Consider the following 27,287-nt stretch of genomic DNA (forward strand, 5'->3'; position numbering starts at 1 on the left):
TTTCACTCCACATGTGTCACATGATATTTCATTCACAATTAAAATGCCTTAATTTATCTTTGGCCTTTTAATTTTGCAAAGCAGGTGAGCTGCATAGAGGGTTATATGAGAGGTAGACAGAGTAGGTACAGGATTCCCAGGAGCTGGAGAGACATCCAAAGCAGGGCCCAGCCTCGGGGCACGTTCACTTTGGGCATCACTTGCCTCTATCTGTTTTATTATTCTATTCCTGTAAAATTAAAAAGAAAAAAACACTTCCCAGCATTCAAAGCAGCCCACGCCGTTTCCAGCAGGAACAAGCACCCCCAGCTGGCATTCGACCGACCTTAAACGTTTAAATGTGGTTGAAATAATGTCAGTTTATAAAAAAACATTCATTCAACGTCAAAACAACGTTGAATACCAAATGGTTGAAATGGTGTTGTTAACTAACTATGGATTCAACATAGAAATATAAATAAAATTTGAGTTGTACGTCAAATCAACATTATTTTTACAACCATGCATTTGCAAAATCTAAACAAATTCCAAAGGTTATCCAGCACTGACACCTGACGTTGATTCAACGCTGACTCCACGTTAAAATGCCAGCTGGGATTAATACTTCTAAGAAGTAAAAAATATGTGCAAATAGGCAAAGCATGAAACTGGAAAAGATTTTATTTTGTTGCATTTGTAAATTTTCAAGTCGTTGCATATAAGAAACAAGCTTCCATTCTTATGTAGGCCTATATATATATACACTGCGTTAGATGTTTTGGAGATAAAGTCAGAGAGGCCAGATTGAGGTGGTTTGGACATGTTCAGAGGAGAGATGGTGAATATATTGGTAGAAGGATGCTGAGGTTGGAACTGCCAGGCAGGAGGTCTAGAGAAAGACCAAAGAGGAGATTTATGGATGCAGTGAGAGAGGACATGAAGTTAGTTGGTGTGAGAGAAGAGGATGCAGAGGATAGGGTTAGATGGAGGCAAATGATTCGCTGTGGCAACACCTGAAAGGGAACAGCCGAAAGACAAAGAAGAAGAAATAATAAAATAGAAGGATTGGTGCTGACCTAAAGTAAAAATTGCATTGTAATCCTATGTAATTTTTATAATAAATATTTATTTCTTTTTTTTATGTTCTTCTTGTTGAGGTATGTGAATATTTTTTTTATATGACATATGACACATACTGTTGTTGACAATATAAAAGCATAAAAAAGCCCTTTTTTACTGAGAGCAATACAAGGACTTGATTGCAGGACGGCGGTTGTCCATCACACAATGGCAGTGACTAGAACTGGATTTTATTGGCTCTGACGGTCCCAGACAATTGCGCATGCGCGAAGTGGGTCTGCGTCTTCATCTTCAGGCTAGAAGATTAATTGTCTGACGGTGGACCGTTTTGGACGGAATCTGGCGGTAACTAGAACTTTCCTAAATACATTTTGAGTGTGCCTGACTCTGGCCCACATATTAATACGTATTGTGTGTATGGTCCGACGTTTAACCGCCAACCGAACGTTCTGTGTGTGCGCGCGTGCATGTGGGCAGAAGTTAATTTAACCGCGAAGCGCTGTGTCCGTGTGTGTGACTTAACTGTATTTTGTGGACAAATTTGTACCCAAAAGTGAGATAAACCTGTCAAAAACCGCCAACCGAACGTTCTGTGTGTGCGCGCGTGCATGTGGGCAGAAGTTAATTTAACCGCGAAGCGCTGTGTCCGTGTGTGTGACTTAACTATATTTTGTGGACAAATTTGTACCCAAAAGTGAGAAACCTGTCAAAAACCGCCAACCGAACGTTCTGTGTGTGCGCGCGTGCATGTGGGCAGAAGTTAATTTAACCGCGAAGCGCTGTGTCCGTGTGTGTGACTTAACTATATTTTGTGGACAAATTTGTACCCAAAAGTGAGAAACCTGTCAAAAACCGCCAACCGAACGTTCTGTGTGTGCGCGCGTGCATGTGGGCAGAAGTTAATTTAACCGCGAAGCGCTGTGTCCGTGTGTGTGACTTAACTGTATTTTGTGGACAAATTTGTACCCAAAAGTGAGATAAACCTGTCAAAAACCGCCAACCGAACGTTCTGTGTGTGCGCGCGTGCATGTGGGCAGAAGTTAATTTAACCGCGAAGCGCTGTGTCCGTGTGTGTGACTTAACTGTATTTTGTGGACAAATTTGTACCCAAAAGTGAGATAAACCTGTCAATAACCGCCAACCGAACGTTCTGTGTGTGCGCGCGTGCATGTGGGCAGAAGTTAATTTAACCGCGAAGCGCTGTGTCCGTGTGTGTGACTTAACTATATTTTGTGGACAAATTTGTACCCAAAAGTGAGAAACCTGTCAAAAACCGCCAACCGAACGTTCTGTGTGTGCGCGCGTGCATGTGGGCAGAAGTTAATTTAACTGCGAAGCGCTGTGTCCGTGTGTGTGACTTAACTATATTTTGTGGACAAATTTGTACCCAAAAGTGAGAAACCTGTCAAAAACCGCCAACCGAACGTTCTGTGTGTGCGCGCGTGCATGTGGGCAGAAGTTAATTTAACCGCGAAGCGCTGTGTCCGTGTGTGTGACTTAACTGTATTTTGTGGACAAATTTGTACCCAAAAGTGAGATAAACCTGTCAAAAACCGCCAACCGAACGTTCTGTGTGTGCGCGCGTGCATGTGGGCAGAAGTTAATTTAACCGCGAAGCGCTGTGTCCGTGTGTGTGACTTAACTGTATTTTGTGGACAAATTTGTACCCAAAAGTGAGATAAACCTGTCAAAAACCGCCAACCGAACGTTCTGTGTGTGCGCGCGTGCATGTGGGCAGAAGTTAATTTAACCGCGAAGCGCTGTGTCCGTGTGTGTGACTGTCAAAAACCGCCAACCGAACGTTCTGTGTGTGCGCGCGTGCATGTGGGCAGAATTTAATTTAACCGCGAAGCGCTGTGTCCGTGTGTGTGACTTAACTATATTTTGTGGACAAATTTGTACCCAAAAGTGAGATAAACCTGTCAAAAACATTTGTAAAACAGGTTTAAAAAAAAACTAAACAAAGTTTTTTTTTTTCTTTTTTTTCTTCAAATATTGCGTTCTGTGTGCTTGTGAAAGAGTGTGTGCTAGGTTGTTAGAGATGTCTCTGTTGGTTGAACGTGGCCTATTGACACACTTTTCATACACAAACTTTAAAAATAATGTTGTTGAGATTTCATTCTTCTTCCTTATCTTTTACAGGTATTTTATGAAGAACAGGACCCGAAAGTCCCCTTCAAAGGTGAGTTGTCCCCATACCTAACCCAACCATCAATTTGAATCTGAAAGTAACTGTTATAAAACTAAAATAATTTAATTTTTTGTAAAATTTAAATACAGGTTGATGTGGAAGATATTAAAAAAATGATGAGCACAGCCTGATTTAATGTTTTATTGTTATTCTTTTTTAATTCAATGAATTTTTTTATGAAACATTTATGCTTCAAAATATTTAGTTTTTATATCTTCAATCCCAGATGTATCACAAAAAATGGAGACGACAAACTGCACAATTACGGGCATTGGTGGAGTCTAGTGATTCAGATGAGAATCCAGGTCCCTCAAATGAGAGTGATAATTCTGGCCTCTCTTTTGCTGATAGTCCAACAGACATACAGACACAAGAGCAGTCTGATACAGGAGAAGACGAGTATCAAGATGATCATCACCCGCCAGACAGTGATGGTGAAAGTGATTCAGAAATTGAAACTTTGTCTGAGGAGGAATCAAGTGATCTGAGAAGTGATTTGGCAAAATGGGCTGTAAAAAATAAGGCAACGCGCACATCGGTTGATGAGCTGCTTTTGGTGTTACGTAAACATGGCCACCGGCTGCCAAAAGATGCCAGAACCCTTTTAGGAACCCCACATGAAATAGAAGTCAGGGATCTATGTGGTGGCCAATTCCTTTACTTCGGTGTGGAGACGGGACTTTTGAAAACGTGCTCACAGTATCCCGATTTCTTTTCATCGGAAAATGAGATGCTGCTAAATTTCAGTGTAGATGGTGTGCCATTGTTTAAATCATCAAATGTACAAATGTGGCCCATTCTATGTAGTGTGAAAAAGTTTGAGCCGTTTATCGTTGCACTATTTTGTGGAACTGCAAAGCCAAACAGCGTTACTGATTACACGTCTAGTTTTTTAACAGAACTGAAGGCACTCCAACAACATGGGGTTGAGTTCCAAAACGGAACAATAAATGTAAAAGTGAATGCTTTTATTTGTGATGCCCCAGCGAGAGCATTCCTAAAATGCATCAAGTCCCACAATGCCTACAGCAGCTGTGAGCGGTGCACCATTGAAGGACATTATGTAAGTCACAGAGTTGTATTCAACTACCAGTCGCAGGAGAAGATTGATGCAAGAACAGAAGATGACTTCATTAAACAGGCATATCCCATCCACCAAACTGGTTGCTCACCCCTGATCGCTGCAGGCTTGCAGTGCATACAACCGTTTGTGCTAGACTATATGCATGTTGTCTGCCTAGGGGTTGTCAGACGATTGCTGAACTTTCTAAAACAGGGACCTAGAGAGTGTAGGCTGTCCTCAAGGCAAATTGGAGAAATTTCAGCAAAACTCTTGTCCCTCAGTGGAAAGCTGCCAAGAGAATTTGCCCGACAGCCACGAAGTCTAACTGATCTGGACAGATGGAAAGCAACGGAATTCAGGCAGTTTTTACTCTATACTGGACCGGTTGTTCTCAGAGGCATTCTGCAAGACAATTTTTACCATCACTTTTTGACACTGTCAGTTGCCATGTCCATACTGTTGGACTCCAATGGCATTACACGAATGTCATCCATTGGCTACGCTGAAGAGCTTTTAGTATATTTTTATAGAACATCTACCAAGCTCTACAGCCCGATCTTTCCATCCTATAATGTCCATGCCCTGATCCACTTGTCTGAAGATGCAAGGCACTTTAAAACATCTTTGAATGACATTTCTGCCTTTCAGTTTGAAAACCACCTGCAAAAACTAAAAAAATGTGTCAGAAATGCAAAAAACCCAATTGCACAACTATCGAAGAGGATAGCAGAAATGGACAATTCAAAAATTCCTATCTCACCAGCAGCACATGGGACATTTTTGTCAACTAAGAAGAAGGACTCCTGTTTTTTTTTGGGACATTCCTTTGCCTTGGTAAAGGAAAGAAGGCCAGAAAAGACATGTGTGTGTGATGTGTACAGTCTTAATACTTTGGACAGTTTTTTCATCAGTCCATGCAACTCAAAACTGATTAACATTGCTGTACTGCGTGATGAAAGAGGTACCCAAAAACAAGAGCTGATTGAGGAGAAAAAACTGAAGCACAAGGCAGTTTGTCTACCATACAAAAGTGGCTACGTATTTATGCCATTGCTTCATGGCATTGAAAGGAACTAACCAGCCTAGGATAAGTGACAGAAGAAAATGAGAGTCCACTAATAGCTGTTCATCTTTTAATGTTAGAAGTTTTTAGTTACAAATGATTGTCATTCACTTGTTCGCAGTTGTCTCATTTGTTTTTTCTATAGACCAGAACAATGTGGACTAGAGCGGTGTGGAGAGAGGAGACTATGGAGATGGAGGAAGTGATACCATCATGTTGGGTTAAGAATGGTGGTGTATTGTGGCCTACACAAGGAGCTGCGAGAGCGTTGAAGGCCTGCAAAGAACCAGAAGAATCATGGACAAAATTCCCATTAATAAAAATGAAGATTCAGTCAGGTATGCGTTTTGTAAGGCAAAGACTTATGTCATATGAACGTAAGGCAAATTTCAAATCGTCAACGCATACATATGGACATTTCTTATTTTTTTCTCTTTTACATGAACATTAAAGTGCATTTATCTATCTCTTATGTATGTTTTGTCATTTCTAGCCTGCTATAATGTCAGTTTTACTTGTTTATTTTGGTGAGACTCTTAACCAGAAGCACAACACAAACGGTCTCATCCAGAAAAAAACAACAAAATGAGAGGAAGCAAAAAGCTTTAGTCCTGCCCCTTCCTCACAAAATCGTATCATGCAATAAAAAGTCATTCAATAGCCCGTTTATTGTTGACTGTTGGCATGCAAGATGATATCCGCTTATAGAAATGAAACAAGTATTTTATAATAGCCAAACTTGCATTTTTGCCCAGTTGCTTTTGTATATTAAGATTTACTTATTTGTATGCATTTTACCATTGCTGTATGTACTTTCAGATGACAAGAATGAATGCGAGAAGTATGATTGTACTACAACTGCTGAATTAAGTGGCTCAGAAGAAGAGTTACCGATGAAGAGGAGGCCAAAAAAAAAAAATTATCCCAACTACCAAATTGGTATGTAGTGCACTTTTACTAATATGATCATTTGTAAGACTTTTTTTCCTTTTTTTCTTCATTGTTGCAGAATATGTAATTGTCTATCAAATATTTATTGACTTTTTTTCCTTTAAGATGAACCATCTGTCAATGAAGACAGTGAAAAAGAATCTTCTCCAGGTCTTATGATAAAGAGTACAGGTATGTAATAAAAAAAAATTAGGTTTTCACATTTATTTTAATACCTCTGTCACAACAATGAGGTTGGAGTAGGGTTTTATAACCTTTTTCAATTCAATTAATGTCAATTCAAACTAAGACAGTCAAGACAGGTATGCCTGATTTTTTGAAAGATGACTGCTGTCTTACAGAATGCATATTACTAATTTTAGGTGAAAAGGCTACCAAGAAGATTCGAACATTTATTCCTTGTGAAGGTAGGTGTTAATTTACAGGAACCAGTGCACTGAAGGCAATGTCTACATGTCCCCAAGGGCTACATCATTGTAACATTGTATTTTTATAGTAACCCAACAAAAGAATCTTGTGCACAGCTAGTGTGATCGTCAGGTGCAGGTTGGTAGCAGGAACATTTAAAGTAAAACAGTGAAATAAACCACTGCATGCTGAAAATTTACAGAATCTTTGTGAACACGTTTTGCCTGTAGCTACCTCTGATTGTTGCTCACTCAGAACAAAGATTCAGTGAAGTTTTTTTTGTGTGCGGTGGTCAAATTTATCTGTTTTGCTTTCATTGTATTTTTAGTTTGTAATAACAAAAGTGTTTGTTGGAGTGAAAAGGGGGTCAAAAGGGGGCAGTGACATCGTGGTGGTGGGTCATGTCACACAATCATGTCATATGAAGATGGGGGTGGGCTCAGTATGTTTGAATCATAGTAGAGATGTAATGGTTCTTACTGCAAACTCACAAAGTCACACTATTCGGTAAATATTGCACAACTACTAACACAACAAAAAAAAGCCACATTTGGCAAATACAAGTAATGAGAATCAAGCCAAGAAAAGAATAACAAAAGTTATGCGCATTAAGTACACATCATTGTAGCATTTTAATCACCGCCGTGGACCAATTAGTCACTACAGTTTTGAAAGTACTTTATGACTGTTGACTTTATTACAGATGACTTTGTTCTTCCAACTCCTCCCAAAATGAACAATGCACAGTCTGGTAAATATGGCACAACTACCAACACAATGAAAATAGGCCGCATCCCGCATTCTGCAAATACAAGAAATGGGAATCAAGCCAAGAAAAGACTAAGAAAAGGTATGTACATCCAGAGCACATTGTAGCATTTGAATCACCACCGTGGCTGTGTCAGTATCAGGCCAATTAGTCACTACAGTTACTAGTTAAGGTTTTTTTTTATTTTTAATTTTTAAATGACTGTTGCTTATTACAGATGACTTTGTTCTTCCAACTCCTCCCAAAATGACAGATGCACAGTTAGGTAGGTGGTTGTGTGAAACTAATTTTGTCTTTGATTGGATGAAATATTTTGAAGTTTAGTATGCCAGAACTGAAAGGTTACAACTTGAATTGAATGCCACAAAATATAAATCTCAATTGTCTTTTATGTTAATTTAAACTTTTAATGTTTATGTTGACTAACCAAATATGTGTAAAAGTAATTTTAAATTATTGACATATTAACCATTCCCAGTGTCTAAAAACACAGAAAGAACCCAAATGGACATCACCTCAAGACCTCAATCCTTGGCACACAGTGGTAGCAGCAGTCCCTCTGAGTCTCTTTGTAATGATCGAAGGTATTTAATTTAAATATGATCAAAAGTGCAATATTGTCAGTATAAACACTGTTTAAAGCACTGTTATTATTATTATTCCTAACTTATCGGGCTTATGCTTCTCTGATCAATACCTGAACTTCATATTTTGAACACTTTGTAATTTGTAAGTCGCTTTGGATAAAAGCGTCTGCTAAATGACTCAATGTAAATGGTATTAGATTTCTTTTTGTTATGGACATCACAAACTAGACGAACCAATTGCACTGATTGAGTGCTTTTAGCACTTCCAAATGTAAGAAAATGTTTGATGTACTGACCCAGTAATAATAAAATTGCAACACAAAAAAATTCCCACTACTTAGAATTATACTTCGTTGGCAATACCTGCTGTAGCAATTTCCATTTTTTTTTTTTACCAGATCATTCAGCCCTAGGCCTGGTGAAGAGGGTCAGTCCAGATCCCTTTCTCAGAGACGGCGTGGGGGTTCCTCAGGGTCTTCCACTCATGGACGGAGGTATTTAATGTTAAATATGATCAAAAGTACAATATTTTCACTATAAATGAAGCAGTGTAAAGCTGCAGTCTGAACTACACATCTTCCATTTGTAAGAAAATGTTTGGCATAGACCTCAATAAATGTCATATGTTCTTATTATTTTTATTTAACTTTTTTTGTAAAAATAGAAATTGCGACACAAAATGATTCCACTACTTAGAATTATGCTTCATTTGCAATAACTGCTGTAGCAATTTCCCTTCTTTATTTTTTAAACCAGATCATTCAGCCCTAGGCCTGGTGAAGAGGGTCAGTCCAGATCCCTTTCTCAGAGACGGCGTGGGGGTTCCTCAGGGTCTTCCACTCATGGACGGAGGTATTTAATGTTAAATATGATCAAAAGTACAATATTTTCACTATAAATGAAGCAGTGTAAAGCTGCAGTCTGAACTACACATCTTCCATTTGTAAGAAAATGTTTGGCATAGACCTCAATAAATGTCATATGTTCTTATTATTTTTATTTAACTTTTTTTGTAAAAATAGAAATTGCGACACAAAATGATTCCACTACTTAGAATTATGCTTCATTTGCAATAACTGCTGTAGCAATTTCCCTTCTTTATTTTTTAAACCAGATCATTCAGCCCTAGGCCTGGTGAAGAGGGTCAGTCCAGATCCCTTTCTCAGAGACGGCGTGGGGGTTCCTCAGGGTCTTCCACTCATGGACGGAGGTATTTAATGTTAAATATGATCAAAAGTACAATATTTTCACTATAAATGAAGCAGTGTAAAGCTGCAGTCTGAACTACACATCTTCCATTTGTAAGAAAATGTTTGGCATAGACCTCAATAAATGTCATATGTTCTTATTATTTTTATTTAACTTTTTTTGTAAAAATAGAAATTGCGACACAAAATGATTCCACTACTTAGAATTATGCTTCATTTGCAATAACTGCTGTAGCAATTTCCCTTCTTTATTTTTTAAACCAGATCATTCAGCCCTAGGCCTGGTGAAGAGGGTCAGTCCAGATCCCTTTCTCAGAGACGGCGTGGGGGTTCCTCAGGGTCTTCCACTCATGGACGGAGGTATTTAATGTTAAATATGATCAAAAGTACAATATTTTCACTATAAATGAAGCAGTGTAAAGCTGCAGTCTGAACTACACATCTTCCATTTGTAAGAAAATGTTTGGCATAGACCTCAATAAATGTCATATGTTCTTATTATTTTTATTTAACTTTTTTTGTAAAAATAGAAATTGCGACACAAAATGATTCCACTACTTAGAATTATGCTTCATTTGCAATAACTGCTGTAGCAATTTCCCTTCTTTATTTTTTAAACCAGATCATTCAGCCCTAGGCCTGGCCAAGAGAGTCGGTCCAGATCCCTTTCTCAGAGACGGCGTGGGGGTTCCTCAGGGTCTTCCACTCATGGACGGAGGTATTTAATGTTAAATATGATCAAAAGTACAATATTTTCACTATAAATGAAGCAGTGTAAAGCTGCAGTCTGAACTACACATCTTCCATTTGTAAGAAAATGTTTGGCATAGACCTCAATAAATGTCATATGTTCTTATTATTTTTATTTAACTTTTTTTGTAAAAATAGAAATTGCGACACAAAATGATTCCACTACTTAGAATTATGCTTCATTTGCAATAACTGCTGTAGCAATTTCCCTTCTTTATTTTTTAAACCAGATCATTCAGCCCTAGGCCTGGCCAAGAGAGTCGGTCCAGATCCCTTTCTCAGAGACGGTGTCGGGGTTCCTCAGGGTCAAGCAAATTGAGGAGGGAAGACTTCCCTATGTCTGAAAAAAGTAAAGTTATTCTCTTAATTTTGCTGACGAATAATTAGGAGTCTTCCAGTGTCCCTAGCTGTCCCCAAAGTTTAAGTTGAATCAGACTAAACAGTTCAATATGACTCTTTGCTGATTCTTCAAACTAACCTGATTTTTTTTCACATGAGCACATTGTAACACAAGTTTTTTTTTTTTTTTTTTTTTTTTAACCCACTAGCAGATTTTTCTATTTATTTTATGTGAATTTGTGTTCAAGTGAAAATTGCCTAGTAAATACAAGTTACTTTTAAGGTGTCTTATTGTAAGTGTTTAGATGTATTTTAAATAGAAATTAGACATTTGTCTAGAAATATCACAAATATTCTTGGTAAAATTGAGTTTTTGCAGTGCTTTTTTTTTTTGTGAAAATGAACTGATTTTGTGGTGTAGAGCATACTCACTACATTATAAAAATAATAATCGGTCACTTCTTTTTTGGCTAGAATTTCAGAAGAGAGTTCTTCAGCTCCTTGTTGATATCAAGGATACAATTCGCGTTGCCACCTCTGCTGGAACAGCATATGAATTAAATCCTGCAAACACTTTAGAAGAGCTCAAAGCTTTAGAGAATCGCCTGGAGGACGTTAATGAGGGAGCAGAACTGGTAAGTTTTAACCCTCAGGTGCTATTGGGGTCTGAGTATCAGGCTAGTGAAACATGGTTTCACAACTCTAATGTACATGGGGCTCAGTGCTAAAGATTCGCAGAGATATTATGCCCCTCCCTGATTGGGTGCAAGACAAACACTCAAACTCACTCATCTAATAAGTACAGCTTCATGGGGCATTTCACATTTTGATTAATAGACAACAGCAGAGACAGAAAAGACAAAGAGCGGCCTGTAGAGTGTGCACAGCATGTTTTGATCTGGGTAATGTCTTTACAGCAGGAAGTGCCTCTGGCTTCATTCACTTCTGAGGTGTGTTATGCTAGTAGCAGCTAATGTACCACTGTAGTAGTAATGTAGCAGGACAAGTGCTAAAAAAACCCCCGCAACAAAACGGTTACATAAGTGCTTTAGGTCAAACCGTTCAGTTTTCAGTCATATAATGCAGGTCTATGAGACCTAAAAATATCAAAATTTAAACTACTGCAGAAACAAAGACACCTACATCTTGGATGCCCTTGAGGTAAGCTAAAACATACCAAAATTTTATTTCAAAGTGAACTATACCTTTCACCTTGGTGACCTTGTCCTCATGTGCCTGCCTGTTTTCATGTGCCTGCACTTTTCATGTGCCTGGACTCTACTTGACCACTTTTTCTGGTTTTAATGTCTTCTTGTTCCTTTTCAGAGTAAACATCTGAAGAGATTAGGAGGGGTTGATGCTGCAGACCATGTAAAGAAGTCAATGGCTGCGTAAGTATCTTTGTTCCGTTTTTGCATTAGTTTATAGTTGGGGTGTACGTTCGTATATATTCGTGTATTCCTATTCGTATTGAACCATTCGGTACAAGGCTTTCGGTTCGGGTACGCATTTTAAAACCGAACAGTTATTTCATTTCATTTTTTACAAGCAGCCATTTTGTTTTATATGCTCCTAAGAGTCAATTATTTACATTTACATTCAATTTGCTCCATTGCTCAAAGTAAAAAATATCCTACTTTATGATGTTAGTTTTAATAATAAAAAAAAAAAATTAAGGACAATTCTCTGGCATTTATTTTTGCTGTATCAAAAACGTACCGAACTGTGACAAGTGTATCGTTTTGAACTGAACCGTTGATTTTGTGAACCGTTACACCCCATAGTGATGTTCCCTGTCATATACTGTCATGCGCTACATTTTTATAATGAACTTGATTGCAATATAATACTCTAATATAAATCTGTTTTACCATGGCAGAACTATGACAAATAAAATGATGGCTCTAATGAGCCTCAGAGGAAGGAGTGGGAAGGTGTCGTTTATGAAGACCCATCTTTACAAGCTCATCTGTGGTGAGTTTGCTTTAACATTTTTTAACAATGTTTTAAATAATATAGAATATAGTAAGCAGAATAATAATTCATAAGAAATCATTTTAGTTGGAGGACTCTACAGAGCATACTGTAATATTATATATAATACTCCATTCTGGGCTCTAGACTAACTTCTCTACTGGCAGTACTGGTTACTACCAACTGCCTTTTCTTGCTCACCCAAGCATGTTAGTAAATACTAATTTATATAGTTGAAACATTGGCAATGCCCCAAGTTGATATGTACAAAATATTGGAGAGGTTAGTGTTTGCTAATAATGATTTTTTCTTTTTTTTTTCTTTTCAGATGTGGTGTTCATCTCATTTGACACAACAACAACTAAAATAAATGAACACATGGCCAAGTATTTAAAATATGCACCAGAGAGGATGGGTGGCGGTGGCAGAAAGATGGAGAAATAACTAGCCATGTTTTACGTAATAAAAGCATGTTTCTTTAATCAGTGAAATGTCTTTATTAATCTTCTTCCTGGTCTTGCTTTTACCAATTGGCTTTGTCCTAGCTGACTCTGCATGTCCACTAACTCGTTTATGTATCCATTTCAAGGTGTTTGTTCTGTTGAAAACATCAGTACTTTAGTGAAAACAGTTTAACAAAATAAACTGTTGAAAAGCAGGACTTTAGTGACGTTGAAATTTTAACGTTGATTGGATTTGCAAAATCTAAACTAAAATCAATATTGATTCAATGTTGGCAAATTCACCTATGTTGACAAACGTGACGTTGGAATGACGTTGCTATTTCAACGTTGATTAGATTTGCAAAATCTAAACTAAAATCAATATTGATTCAATGTTGGCAAATTCACCTATGTTGACAAACGTGACGTTGGAATGACGTTGCTATTTCAACGTTGATTAGATTTGCAAAATCTAAACAAAATCCAACGGTTATCCAACACTGACACCTGACGTTGATTCAACGCTGACTCCACGTTAAAATGCCAGCTGGGCCTGTTTCTGTGACAGATCGTTTGAAATTTTTATTTTTTTTCCTTATCAGATTAAGTAAAAAGGAAGGACCTAGTGCACAATAGTACATCATATTATTATTATTTTATATTACAAACTAGCTGTCACGTTCGGAGACGGGCGAGTCGGGAAGCAGACGAAGTGCAGCCAGAACGTCAGGTAAACTGAGTTTAATGCACAAAAGACGGACAACACTCTGACACTACAATGCTCGATCTGGGGAACAAGGGGAGACGTGGACTGATATACACAGAACAAGGCAAAAGAAACAGGAAACAGCTGGCACAATCGGGGAAGCACACGTGGATAATGAGGGGGCGTGGCACACACTAGGAGCGGACGGAGCGGATCGTGACACTAGCTGCACTATCAACTCCTTTACATTTGTGGGCTCATTACTTCAGTTGGTATTATTACCTTTTTGGATTGTCCGTATACATACCTAGTGATTTTATATTTTTCGTTGAATCCTTTGCTCTAGACTAAATCAGCTAACAGCATGTAATACCTGTGAAGGACTTGGTCCTTGTGGGATGGTGAGCAAGAGCCAAATACACTGGGAAAGAAGAAGGGAATTTCATATTTATCCGTGGACAGCAGTGGAAATATGTTTAACAAAAGCAGTAAATAGAACAGAAGTGGGCCATTTCGATACCAACGCCGCGTAAACACGTGTAACAAAACAAAACGTGAATGGAGTTGTGGAAGATCCACGTGGAGCTTAGGCACTAGTGTCTGGGGCCCATTCACCGTGTAAGAGAAAAGACTTACAATTTTATATGGTGACTGGGGACAAACAAAAAGTAAACTGCATGAATGGGATCCCGGCTTTGACCGGCCCCAGGATGATCTTGCTAATGCTCCCCGTTCTAGATTATCCTTCTATACATTTACCCTTTAGGTCTTGCTTCTCTTTGATGATCTCGCTGTGTTTGTGACGTCTGTGACATCCGGGTCTGACACCAGCCCAGGACTCCCCCTTTGCCCCTGCCAACTCCGCCACCGTGTGCTCTGCCCACCTCAACTTGTTGTATTTAGACCTGCCTATTTATTTTTATTTTTTTTACCGGTTTCCATGATGTCTCCATGGTTTGGGATCGCTTTCTCTTTCGTTCTTTGTTTCAAAGGTGGCCCTATTGTTTCCTTACGAAATTATTGTGGAAATAATAGAAACCATTGCTATAGAAAAAGAAAGTTGGCAGACAATACCACTACGTCATGTATTAAATGATTGTTCCCCTTGACCAACCCACAGCTGTTGTGTGTCACATTCAGTTTAAAATGTCATCTATACACCATAAGGAGTGTCAAAGTACGAGGTAAAATGTTAACCACCCGTGGGCCTGAAGTGATGATTAATTTAATAACAAAAGAAACAAAAAACGAATAAATAGATAAATAAAGCGTTACGTGAAGTAGCCTATTCATCTGCGTATTTCATGTGTACGCCGTTTTCTGCAATTCTCAGTATAATTAATATATAAATTTAGACCTAATATCGAATCGTGTCTCTGGTGTAATTCCACGGAATGACGCCAAAGTTGCGTATAATACACTAAAATACAAATTACAGTCCTGTAAAGTGTGATCGCTTATTGGTTAACAGTAATCGAATTTTGTTGATTTCGCGAACACTCGGAGTTTAGGCATACTGCTTAGAAAAGACAGACAATGCATACATTTTCAGAAGTATCATAAATGAATAATGAACTGAAATTTCAATATTTCCTTATTCAGCTTTTCATATAATAGAATCCTAATAAAGTTGTATCTTTTAATAAAACTCAATGGGTAAAACCGAAAGAATCCTGTAGTTTAGTTTAATAGATATAGTGAAATGTCTAAAATATACGTTATAGGCATTATTATTATAGGCATTATTATTGAATAATTATTTACGTATTAATATATCTGACCAAGGAACCTGTTGAAACTTTTGGCGCTTAAAGCTTACTCGATCAAATCTCAGTTGCTATATTATACTTTCGTGCAGAGGTATCCGGAACAATAATACTTTTTTTCACAAGCTCTGATAAATCCGACACTAAATACTACTGCTATCAATAATGTATAATAAAATTACATATTGACCTAAATAAAATGCATCTTAGAGGAATTGAGTACAACGTATAATATACTATATTTTTAGAATTTCAAAAGATCTTTTAGCTCGTATTTTAGTCTAAAAATTGTTTCATCATAGTTAAAATGAGAAGTTTATGGAATGGAGAGCAGTAATAAATAATAGCAGTAATTAAAACTAATTTGAATGCCTTCCTATAGTCCCTGTTATTACAAAACATTTATAGTGACTCCGTAACGTACACAGACTGACAGTCCTTAATTTAAGTTAAATTGTCCTTTTCAAAATAGTAAACATATCTGAAAAGGTCTCGGGGAAAAAAAAATAAATTCTGGGGTGCATTACCAACGAACGGATGTGGCCCCCTCACACAACAGTACTGCAACGAAATTTTAGGCTAAATGGATGGTAAAATTGTGAAAAAGAAGTACTTGCTTCTGAAATAAAAAAAAAACTCCAGTTTGTAATGAAAATAGTGTTTATTTTACATCACTAAATACATGATTAAACTATAATGCATTTTTAAATTAATTTTTTAAGGTTCTATACAAAACTGTACAATAGCAAATTGGAAAATATTAAAGAAATTCATCAATAATACTAGAATCGAGGCTTATAAAACTTCAGGCAGAATAATGAGATACACTCCAATGCGGTTACATTGTAAAATATCTTATGGTTCTGTGCTAGTACCAAAAAATACACGAAAGTATTGTGGTCGAGGACAGAACTATATTCAAAATTTAGCATTTGAGAAGAAAATTTTAGCCAAATAATATGCCTTTGAAGCTTTGTTATTTCATTTCAGAAACCTTGTTTGGATGGTGTTACTTTTCTTGTTTATGCTATAGGCCCCATAGGAAGCCGGACGCACTGTTTAAATACACATCTGTCCCGTATATCGATAACATGTAGCGTTAATCTGATAAACATGCCTTATAAATAAGCGTAACGATACGCCTGGGACATCAGTTTAAAGTTTCATAAAGTGACTAACCACGTAATGCTATAAAAGCTTCACTGTAGTGTTGCAGCGAGGAAAGTTTTTGAACTCTAAATAATAAATACGCTAGACTAAAATTGGAAATTTTTGGTTCGAAACTGAATACTATCTGTAAAACCCCTTATCCTTTCATCTAGCCAAACCCGAAGTACCAAAAATACTGTAATTAAATCGAAACACCTAATACATAGGCGCTGGGAAGTTATTAATAGGCACAGTCGGGGTGCAGGAACCAGGGAGGACGTGTATGTATCCCCCAAATATTTAATTTGGCTTTATTCGTTGCTACAAAGAAATAGAACTTTATATTTAAATGAGTGTGTGTGTGTGTGTGTGTGTGTGTGTGTGTGTGTGTGTGTGTGTGTACGTCCCGATATTAAACACTCTCTAATGCCAATTTCGTGTAAATCCTTTCAGTCAAGATTTCTCTTTATAAAATCAATGAATCAATATTTTAATTTGGTAATAAAATGTTTCCTTTATAAAATAGATTAAACATCAGTCTGTGTGGATACGTTGCCCCGACGTGAGAAAACGGTAAGTTCGTTTTTATATAGTCGCCTCTGATCGTTGCCATCACCGCACCACCAGAAATTACAAATGAAACATATAAAAGAAAATCCACTACATTTTTGTCGTCGTCAGTCTTGGTGGGTAAATCCCCGTCCTTTAGTCAGAGATCACGGCACGCAGCACTGTCCGTATTTATCTTGTGGGAATATACCTCGTGAGTCTGCTGCTCCCCCGGAGTCATTCTTTTCTCCTTTTGTCGTCGGTTGCAAAACCAGACACGAACCACCTCTTTCTCCAACTGTAGACTGTTAGCCAAAGAGGATATTTCCTGGGCTGCCGGCTTGGGACATTTAAGAAAGTGCGACTCCAGCGCCCCTTTCACGCTCACCTCTATCGACGTCCTTTTCTTTCTTTTCCTTCCTTGCGCAGTGATTTTGTCAAAGTTGCTGGGACTGCCGGTGGACGAGTCCGCCTCTTCTAACCACTTGTTCAATAAAGGTCTCAGTTTGCACATGTTCTTAAAACTAAGCTGCAAGGCTTCGAACCTGCAGATGGTCGTCTGTGAAAAGACATTGCCGTATAAAGTGCCCAGAGCAAGACCCACATCTGCCTGCGTAAAGCCGAGCTTGATCCGCCTTTGTTTGAACTGTTTGGCGAACTGCTCCAATTCGTCCGAGGTTGGTGTTTCCTCATCGGAGTGGTCATGACAGTGGTGTCCCCCGATGTCGACGTGGTCTGGGTTGTCTCTTATTCCCAGATGCAAGCCCTGGTCTTCTAAAGAGTTCGAGGGAGGCGTAAGACCTCCGTGGTCCAATATGCCATTGACCGTGAAACCGCCCTGCGTATAAATGTTAATCGGTTGCCCCCCGGTGTTTACAGATGAGTTGTGAGACACGGATGTTCCCCACGCACCTGGATGATTGGAATGGGGTGAGTGATGGGCGACATGAGAAGATCTGTGATGAATGATTGCCCCAAGTTGGAGGTCTTCTCGCCCCGGTTTCACGTCCTGCTGCTCTAAAGGGCTGCCCGACAGAGATGCTGACCACGGATTTCCCTCAGATAAACTGCTTACCCACTGATGGCTAATAGGATGTCCACTGCTCTGAATTCCTTGGAGGTAGTCGCTTTGTAGAAGTTTCTGGTGATTCCTAAAGGGATTCCCTTGTTGCATGACCGAAGAGTCTGCCTGAACCATAGAACTGATAATGCTGTAGGGATTGGAGGCAGCTGTGGCCATGCTTGATGTAGTAGTAAAAATGTTGCAAAGGGAACGGCTTCAGCCTTTGACATGTCTCTGCTTAGGCAGCCAAATCAGCAGCCAGTTTATAATTGACGGTTCTCTGTACCAGTCGGAACAAAGCTCGATCCGGTCGAAACCAATAGCGAAACGAGGCTGTCCTCCCCTCCCCAGACATGAGTCTTACTGGAGACAAAACAGCTACACTAACACAAAACAGGAAGCGACTTATTTCATAGGCTGCGTTCCTTAAAACTGTGTAACAGACATAAATTCAGACGCTTCACTTCAGTCATATAAGTCTTTTTTATTGTACGTCTCCCGTTGTGTGTAAGTATTGGTTTTAAAAGCTACTGATTATTAATTGTTTAAGGAGGAAACCCGTTTTAAAACTTCAAACACGTGGAGGAATAACAATTATTCAACAGGGATTTTAATTAATAGATTTAAACAGAAATAATGCATATACAAATGTAAAGTGAACTATTAGTATGACGTAAACACACACACACATATATATATACTATATATACATGCATATTGCAATAGAATCATTGTAGTTTGAATCGGCTATTGGACAATTAATTTAAAAGTGGTAATAACTGTGCTGTATATAATTTAAATTTTCCCCTAATATATACTGCCATTACTTTTGTACGTGATTATATTTCCCTTTATAATTCTACAGCCGAGTATTTTTTATTGGTTTTAAATTCCATCAAATATGTTACAAGAGCTTGCAATTTAAGCTTGATTTAAATTTGCATACATTTTCATACATTTAGCATAAATAAAAGAAGGCTACCAGCCACCAGTCATCAAAGAGCGTCATTTCTCATTGAACACGAGGAAATTGTGCAGAAGCTCACACAAGAACAGGTGAGTTTGCTATCAAAACCTAAAGAAATCGTAGCTGTTTGCCTTAACACAGAGTCAATGCCCTCTGACACAAACTGGACGGACAACGGAAAAGTAGGGAGCTTAAATTTTAATCGCTTAACACCTATGAATGCAATGAAAACTAACGTTTTATTTTTCTTTCCCAAGAACTTACTAAAGTGTAGTTATGCGGAATATACTGTAATAGTAAAAACTTATTTTGCATCTCTCGTTTGTTTATCCAAATATCTTTTTGATAGATACTCACGATCATACAACAGAGTGCAAAAAATCGTTTAGCATATTTAGGAACAATCTGAATAAAAATGTACGCCATATTTATCGTCATACATATATACTTCTCCTTTTAGAAACATTTTTTTTTGTGATGTGCAGCTTATTTGACTGATTCGAAGCTCTTGGGGGTGGTTTATTTTCAAATTTTATTTTAATAATATTTTTTGAGTGATTTGTCATGTTAAAAATATTTAGTATAAGCGTATGTATTGGCAAGAATTTTGTACTGAAAAAGGTTATTTATATTGAAATATATACAGCCAGTAAGTAATAGCATATAAACAGCCAGTAAGTGAAAGTAGATGAAGGCGGCGATGTGGAGTGGGGGTTTGCTGCTATCCTCTCGATAGGCTAAGTTTCCAAGTGTAACAGATGCTGCTCTCAAGCCTTTGCTTGTGGTGATTCTCATTATTCAGGCTCCACATTTTTTCCCCACGATCCGGGTTTCCATGGAGAACGTAATAAAAGCCTGCAGCGGCCAACAAATCCCAGTACCGGGCACAGTAAGGCGACTCATTCAAAGGGAAGGCCCTGACTGGACACCAAAGAAAATAATATGAAAAGTATCTTGCGTTACTGTTACAACAAACTTCAACAACTTCTGGAGCTGGGCAAGATATAAAATTACCACCTATAAGGTGAAACATCGCAGCACAATCTTAATTTGTTAATTAGAAAATTGTTGTATATAGGCTACTAAGAACTCTACTTTTTGTATGTTATTTGCTTGCACAGATTATTCACATTACTCTGATAGCGAGTACTTACAAACGCACACACACTATATGTAGTCTATACAATATTAAAAGAATCAACGCAAAAGCTCAAATGATTGTAATTATTATACAAACGCTCAAGGTAATTTATTGTAATTTAAACATTAAAATTGCATTATTTAAACCTCCCCTTTCAGTACCGGCAAAGCACAAATAACCGATGCATATAGGCGACATTCATTTGACCAGGAAAAGCGCTTAGAAGATGGAAGGATGGGTGATTTAGGCCTAGTGTAAAGCACGATGAAAAATACTTTAATGAAATAAACACTCCAATAAAGACACTGTTCATTTCAACAGACTAAATATTATCTGTATCTAAAAGTCGCGTGTTGGTTTAAAGGATTGAGCTGCTGTTTTCAATACCGCATGAAAGTCAGAGTAGAAAGGTTTTGCTTAAAGGCGTCGGCCTTCTCAGTGTCAAAACCTGGCGCCCACACTTTTAAGCCTTTCCTTACTAAGATTTATACTCCGAGTGTTATGAAGGCAAAAAAAATTTGAAAAAACAAGATACGCACGTTACTGTAGAACGCACATTTCAATAGGCGCAAGCACGTGAACGAAACTGTTTTAGGGTGGCCTCTGGTAATTGGGGAAAAAAACAGCGTTTCCAGTTGCACGTACTTGTTTTGTGCAACTATAGTGTATGTTAAAAGCCGAAATATTTAAAAAGATATAAAGATCTTTATATCCAAAAGAAATAAAAATTCAAAACACTTTTTGCTATTGAAACAATGGTTTAAGGAATTCAGTAACAATGAATGGCAAAGAGTCAGACCTGGGTGTCAGAACAAACTCAGTGGGTAGCAGAGCCTCAGTGGGCACCAGCGTCCATTGCTATATTTTTTTTTGCCCGAAACAAGTTATATCATTGACTCCAGTAGAAACTATATGCACATGTAAAATGTGGCTTTCATATCCCAGCCTTTCCAGTAGTATTGGGTTGTGTGATTTTTTTTATCTTGTATCCATCCATTCATCCTTCCAGGGCAGGTTCTTGGGAGGGGCTGAAGTCTACAGCAGGCAGCACAGAGCACAAACTCATGGCACACATTGAATGGGATGATCTTTTTCTTTTATTTGATACTGTACCCATAGCAAACTCATTATTTTAATTCAACTCATATTTTATATATTTTTTATAATAGTACATTATTTTGCCATGCTTTTCAGGATATATTAGGCCTAGTATTAATAATTTGCTAATATTTCTAATAAATTTATCAACAAATTTATGTGGTAGAAAGGCAGATGATTCATTGTACACATATAGGTAACAGCGAGTTGAATTATACAATTATTCTAACAAAAACATCAGATTTGTATTCGAAGATCATTCTAATTGAATATCGTCATGTAAACATTCTAAATACAATTGGTGCAGGTATACAGAGTTGCAAACGCACACACACTATATGTGTGTGTGCGTCGTTAAGTCCGATCACTCGGGCCTATAGCCCGGAGTATTTTAAGCCCTGACTATTTTAGCAACGATGCCAATCTTCCTTAAAAAAAAAAAAAAGTAAACCTTGACTTGCCTCCTGATCTTTTCAGTAGCTAGAAAGTCCCCTGCAGAGTTGTATATATGTACAACAATACCGGCACGCGCATCAAGACACGTTCCAAATTAAAATGTTGGTACGTACGAAAATAAAGGGAAAAAATAATCTGAACATCTCAGCGTAAATTTGCGTGGGATTGCACTGGATAAAATCATTGTGTCGGCACTTAATCATCATTTTCACTGGAGTCATCTTCTTAATCGCCGTGTTCAGTTCGTTTCCCCAGCGCTACAAAGTATTTCGCTGCTGTTTTACTTTCATGGTATGGCTAAGCTGTTCTCTGTCGTTCCATGTTTATTTCTTGAACGAATAAGATGTGTCATAGCAATCCATCCATGGAACTAGTGTCTTGGTTGCAGTCACATAGGCCAACGTAATTAGGCTATTATTTTGTTTTAAGGACAGTAATAGTGATTTGACAAACGATTCTATTCTGAGAGCGAGAGTCTTCATACTCCTCCGTGTCGCACACTTTATTATAATGGAGAAAATTCCCCAACATTAAATGCTTTTTAGGTCTTTCGAAAACAGCTTAGTGAAAGACAATTAACACTGTAAATCCATGCGCAGACCCTGCCTGTTATGCGTACCATTGTTCATAGGTATTCGCTATTTTGCTTGCAATATCCCAAACCATCGCTCCAATCTGCAAGTCCGCAAACAAGTAGGCCTACTACAAAACTATTTAACAGAAGCATGTATATTTCGATGATTTGGTGCCTTACTTACTTTTTAATTATATTAAAACGTTTTTAATGAATATATTCTAGATTATTTCTCTTTCCATCCATTCAATGACCGCTCATTCAGTACAGTGTGGCGAATTTTGTTTGTGCTACTGCATAGTTTGAATAAATATGAACGCAGGCTAATACTTCAAGTATTAATTTACTACTGTACTACAGGTGGAATAAGAATCCCTCTGCTCAGCGCACGAAATATGACGTATATGAATATGCAAAATAGCCGTCACTCATCAAAAAGGCTGCAACGTGGTTATGAAAGTGCTTCTTTAATAGGTGTATGGCATTTTAATGTAATTTAGCATATTCATTTCAATATAAACAATGTGGAAAATATATGTTGTAGGCAACCTTAATTGTTTTTTATTTCTTAAAATAGTTCCGTTACAGTACTAATGACTGCTTGTGGAAACTACACAGTTCCCGGCTTGCGGTGGTAGGTAGAGTTTAAAAAAATTGAAATAGAGTGAAGTAGGTCAAACTAGCTTCGAAAAAACATATGCAGTAGACATTTCTTACTCAAAAATAACATCGTATAGACCTAAGCTGACAAAATATTTTGCGACGGAAAACGCTTTAATGACTTATATTATCGCTCGTTTAATCATCTTGAATAATGTGTAGGCCTAAATTATATATAATAATGTTTGAAGTAATAAAAAGCTACCAGTAATCAAGATAAATACAGGCATGGGCCTCATGCGTTTATTTAGTTATTTACTTATTAAAAGTATAATTTGCTAATTTATTAATTTACAAGAGGAAAATTGAGACTTAAAAATACTACTGCTTCTAATACTACTAGGCCTACTACTTCTACTAGACTATAGCAGCAGTAATAGCCTAGTAGTAGTAGTAGTAAATTATTTAGCATTTTAGAACAGTTGTAACATTGATAGGACTTCATTCTGGCCACACATGCAATGAGCTTCATAAACAGCACCACACATTATCACTACTTCAGCTCACAGCTTTACGTCTCTCTTTCACACCCATGTTAAAAAGCAAAGTGCAGAGGAGCCTTTTGACATCCCTCCTGTTCTCCACCAATACAAAGAACTAAGGCATAGAATACAGTCAACTGAACCATGAAGGTATGGGAGAGAAGAGGGACGCGATGCAAGTGTTTAAAGTACATCTTTCAAAATGTGATACAGGTGTATTATATTAACGTTAAAGCAACATTAAAATCAGGAAAATTTAATCACCTCTGAAACTGAAATTTTGCTGTGCAGGTCTTAAAGACAACTGAATGTAAATTCATGTGGTCTAGGCTCAGTTCCTGAAAAGCAGCAGGTGAAGCAACAAAGTCAAAACATAATGTAGCATTAGTCTAGCCTGAAGGTTAGATATGGAACCTTAAATATTTCAGTGTCATTCTGTTACGTTTGCTTAATAAACACCTGACAGTTTTGTTGAAATTAAAAATCGGTCTACCAAAACCATTCTATGTATGAGTATAAAATTCTGTTGCATGCATAAATTTGTCAGCTGCGTCTGACATTGTCACTGATTTCCAATTTTAAATCCGAATCAACTGATTTAATTGACTAAAAACAACCACATATATAATATATCCTCCTGAGACCCCACCCATTCATTTATGTCCATTGTAGTGGACATTTTGTTTTTGCATCTATCTTTTCACTGATGTAAGGAAACGTATTTATTCCTGTTGTACACTAAAGAGGACATGCTGTGAAATTAAAAATAAAAATAAATTTGAAAAAATCTAAATTGTAAGATATCATTTCCTCCAAAGACAAATAACCTAAAATTGAAGGACACTTTTTTCCTTGGGTCTCAGGAGGATATATATTATATATATACACACATACACACACAGATACACATATACATACACAAACAGACAGTAAAACCTTGGATTGCGAGTAACAGTCTGCGAGTGTTTTGGAAGACGAGCAAAAATTTGTAATAAATTTTAACTTGATAAAACAAGTGAGGTCTTGCAATATGAGTATTATGTATACGCCTAGCGTTACGTGATCACAACTGAGCCGATGGTTCTTCTCTCGCTGCGGGATTGTGGGTAATCGTCTCCCATGCTCGGTCTCAGTCGGCGTGCCTCACTCGTATAGTCAAAATTTAGTAGAAAAGCACCACCCGAATAAGGCTGTAGCAGTGCAGGCAATGAATCTGTTTAACGACAATGCAATGTCCACATTTCCGCAAAATCGAAAAGGAGGCAAAAGCAGCTGCCATTGGATAGGTTCCTTGTTAAAGTCGCACAAAAAGAAAAAGATTCCAGTGAGCCAACAGATAGCAGTGATTCCGTTAGTTACAGTGAAAGTCGTCCTACAAAATAACCCTTCTCTTCTCCTCTCTCTTATCTCCCTCACACCATCCACGATTGGTAAAGTGCAGGTTAATATGTTTTATGTATTTTTATTTTATATTTTGTATTAATCATTTTATATGAATATTTTTGGGTTGTGGAACGAATCATCTGAGTTTTCATTATTTCTTATGGGAAAATTTGCTTTGATATACGAGTGCTTTGGATTACAAGCACATTTCCAGAATGAATTATGCAAACTGGAAAATGAAACAATTTGGCAAATAGGCTAGGTTAGAATATCATAAGGCTATTTCATTCTTCTGTGGGGAGATGGGGTAGTCAGAATGAAAGTCAGGCAATATCCAGTGTCCATAGAGCAGCCAGAGTCAACCCAAGGCTCAATACACAGTACACATTGACTCATGTTCTGGTGTAACATATTTTGGAGAAATTCAAGTGTTATCAACTAAAAATTATGTTTTAGTGAGAATATGTTCTCTTAGTATTCTTGATAGTTGGTGGAAGTTGTTAAATCTAAGAATGTCCGTAGCCCTTTTAATGCTCCTGTATGAATAATTATAAAAACGTTGTTTTTTGGTTCAGTGTGCATTATCCTGTGTAAACAGAATTGCAGTGCTGGTCAGCTGAAATGCAGACCTATATATGGCAAACTGGGCACATTTCCTATGTCCTTATATACATTTATACAACTACAGCAACCTTTACGTTACAAGTAGAAATCCTTAACCATACTGTACATGCCTCTATTGTTGAGAACTTAAGTGACTCATTGTCATTGTAGTTGTCAACAATTTATAGCAAAGTAAGATTTTAATGTTTTGATGTACAATGCAGGAATATAACTATTAGTTGTGATTCTTATTTGTGTGGGTTATCTTTATGTGCTTTGAAGGATATTTTAGAAAGACCAGTTCTCAAATTCATAAATCTAAGGCTATGTGAATTCAAGGGCAAAAATCTGAGAAAATGTGTTGTGAGACTCTGTGTCCGATTCCACACCCAAAGATCCATCTCCCCCTCTCTTTCCTTTTCTTTCTTTCTCTCTTATTCTTCATCTGTCCATTCAGTGTATCCATTTGATCATCTCCCCAAGTCCCCTGACTGAACCAACTACTCATTTCACCAGTTCTGAAGAGGAAGGAACTTCAAAGTGTGTTCAGGTAATTAGCAGCTGAAGGGAATCTAATCTAAACCATCGGCCCTGCATTGCACCCAGGTCTGCTGCCATAGCCCGTTAACTGGGGATTGCCAATTCCCTGTAGCTTGCAAATCTGCCTCCTCTGAACCACTGTGTCAAGCCCGCAGTTATCACATCTGCATTTCAAGCACACTGGTTCTGGCATTAATTATTAATTAGCCTACAGTCACCCTGGAGAATTGAGGATTCAGTCTCCATATAGTTATTCATTGACCTCTACCTTACATTTATTTTCCTGCCTTCTCGTTCCTTATAGGAAATCCTTCCGTATAACATGCCTTTAATTTACACTGTTGCATGTATCCACATTATAAAATTGGATAAGATGATTTGACAAGTGTATCATTCAATGATGCAGATTCTCAGCGTGGACACTGGACATGTGGCGTTGTGGAGGTTTCTAAAAAAAATGCTTCAAGATGCACCTGTCACACCTAATTATCTTGTACATAAATATCTGAACATTTAATGAGTATGCACAAAGTCACAGTCATACAGAGATACATCCATTACTATAAGGATATGCATGTTTAAATAATCAGAGAGTGCTTTTGAAAGCTCTCAACCCTGTAAAATTTGCAAGGAGCTGGATCTGTTTGCTAAATTGTGCTGTTTAGCTCACTTGCTAAGCAAGATGCAAACCTCTTCACACTAAACACTAAAACACTGGCTCTGTGGGGAAGGAATGTATATCTGTGTCAGTTTAGACCTGGAGCAGCAGGTTGGTGCTCCCACTGGTGACCAGATTGCCAAGACCTGTGGAGATCCACTGCTGGGCACTACACAGAACTGAAGACCTGATTTGCACCATAAATAGAGCCAAGGGACGTGCTATGAGTTCACAAGAGCAGCACCAGCACCTAGTATGTATGAATATAATAAGAAACAGTTTTTTTGAAGAGATAGAAATATGTGGGGAAAGTAAAGTGATAAAATATGTACAAAATATCTACACATAAAATCATATATAATGCCATCATAGAAATGTATATTAAATATACCAGGAAATTATAGTATACTTTCTGTCAACCTTTACAATAAATTTATACTCAGAGCAAACTCAGTGTATTGATTTCTCTTTTGTTTTTTGAAATGGGAAATTGCTTATTCTGTACTCATAACAACTGCAGAAAACTGAAGAAAATTCCTTATCCCTTATTTTTTCTTTTGCTTACCTCTCTTCGGATAAAATGTGACATCAAGTATCTGTTCTGAATTTGCATAGAATGGAATAGAGAAGACATATGAATTACCATATACTGACAGTACGTTTTCCATTCAAATCTGATCGATCTTG

General features: G+C 37.6%; 2 protein-coding genes and 1 long non-coding RNA gene across 11 annotated transcripts; 2 read left to right on the plus strand and 1 right to left on the minus strand.

Moving 5' to 3' along the window:
- Window positions 1-1,157: 1,157 nt before the first annotated feature.
- On the plus strand, window positions 1,158-12,853 carry LOC140579567 (uncharacterized). 9 transcript variants are annotated; one of them, XM_072702228.1, is made up of 20 exons: window positions 1,158-1,404; window positions 3,202-3,241; window positions 3,602-3,684; window positions 5,522-5,714; window positions 6,196-6,315; window positions 6,433-6,498; window positions 6,690-6,734; window positions 7,439-7,585; window positions 7,722-7,769; window positions 7,983-8,088; window positions 8,490-8,585; window positions 8,848-8,943; window positions 9,206-9,301; window positions 9,564-9,659; window positions 9,922-10,017; window positions 10,280-10,398; window positions 10,863-11,023; window positions 11,715-11,779; window positions 12,268-12,362; window positions 12,691-12,853. In XM_072702228.1, exons 3-20 carry the CDS (start codon window positions 3,658-3,660, stop codon window positions 12,804-12,806), a joined length of 1,788 nt encoding a protein of 595 aa, XP_072558329.1. In that variant the 5' UTR covers window positions 1,158-1,404; window positions 3,202-3,241; window positions 3,602-3,657; the 3' UTR covers window positions 12,807-12,853. The 9 variants fall into 9 exon arrangements, with proteins under 9 accessions (XP_072558329.1, XP_072558328.1, XP_072558332.1 ...); XM_072702231.1 differs by having other exon boundaries at window positions 1,375-1,404; window positions 3,602-5,274; XM_072702230.1 differs by lacking the exon at window positions 1,158-1,404 and adding an exon at window positions 2,652-2,732.
- A 3,128-nt stretch (window positions 12,854-15,981) lies between these two features.
- Window positions 15,982-18,247, minus strand: LOC111855230 (POU domain, class 3, transcription factor 4-like). Its single transcript, XM_023834032.2, has one exon. The coding sequence runs from the start codon at window positions 18,213-18,215 to the stop codon at window positions 17,136-17,138; it is 1,080 nt and encodes a 359-aa protein (XP_023689800.2). The 5' UTR covers window positions 18,216-18,247; the 3' UTR covers window positions 15,982-17,135.
- Window positions 18,248-18,441: 194 nt separating this feature from the next.
- On the plus strand, window positions 18,442-26,989 carry LOC111855330 (uncharacterized). The gene is made up of 4 exons (XR_002840866.2): window positions 18,442-18,545; window positions 19,001-19,094; window positions 25,860-25,952; window positions 26,674-26,989. It is a non-coding gene; the product is annotated as an uncharacterized lncRNA (long non-coding RNA).
- Window positions 26,990-27,287: the final 298 nt, after the last annotated feature.

Source organism: Paramormyrops kingsleyae, chromosome 18 (genome assembly GCF_048594095.1).
Source record: "Paramormyrops kingsleyae isolate MSU_618 chromosome 18, PKINGS_0.4, whole genome shotgun sequence".
Lineage (NCBI taxonomy): Eukaryota > Metazoa > Chordata > Actinopteri > Osteoglossiformes > Mormyridae > Paramormyrops > Paramormyrops kingsleyae.

Excerpts from the sequence above, each read along its gene's own strand:
- LOC140579567 (XM_072702223.1), top strand. The coding sequence starts at position 3,101 with ATGTCTCTGTTGGTTGAACGTGGCCTATTGACACACTTTTCATACACA. Across the intron at positions 3,242-5,521 it reads CCCGAAAGTCCCCTTCAAAG|ACCAGAACAATGTGGACTAG; the intron begins GTGAGTTGTCCC and ends TTTTTTCTATAG. Across the intron at positions 8,089-8,489 it reads TCTCTTTGTAATGATCGAAG|ATCATTCAGCCCTAGGCCTG; the intron begins GTATTTAATTTA and ends TTTTTTTACCAG.
- LOC111855230 (XM_023834032.2), bottom strand. The coding sequence starts at position 18,215 with ATGGCCACAGCTGCCTCCAATCCCTACAGCATTATCAGTTCTATGGTT.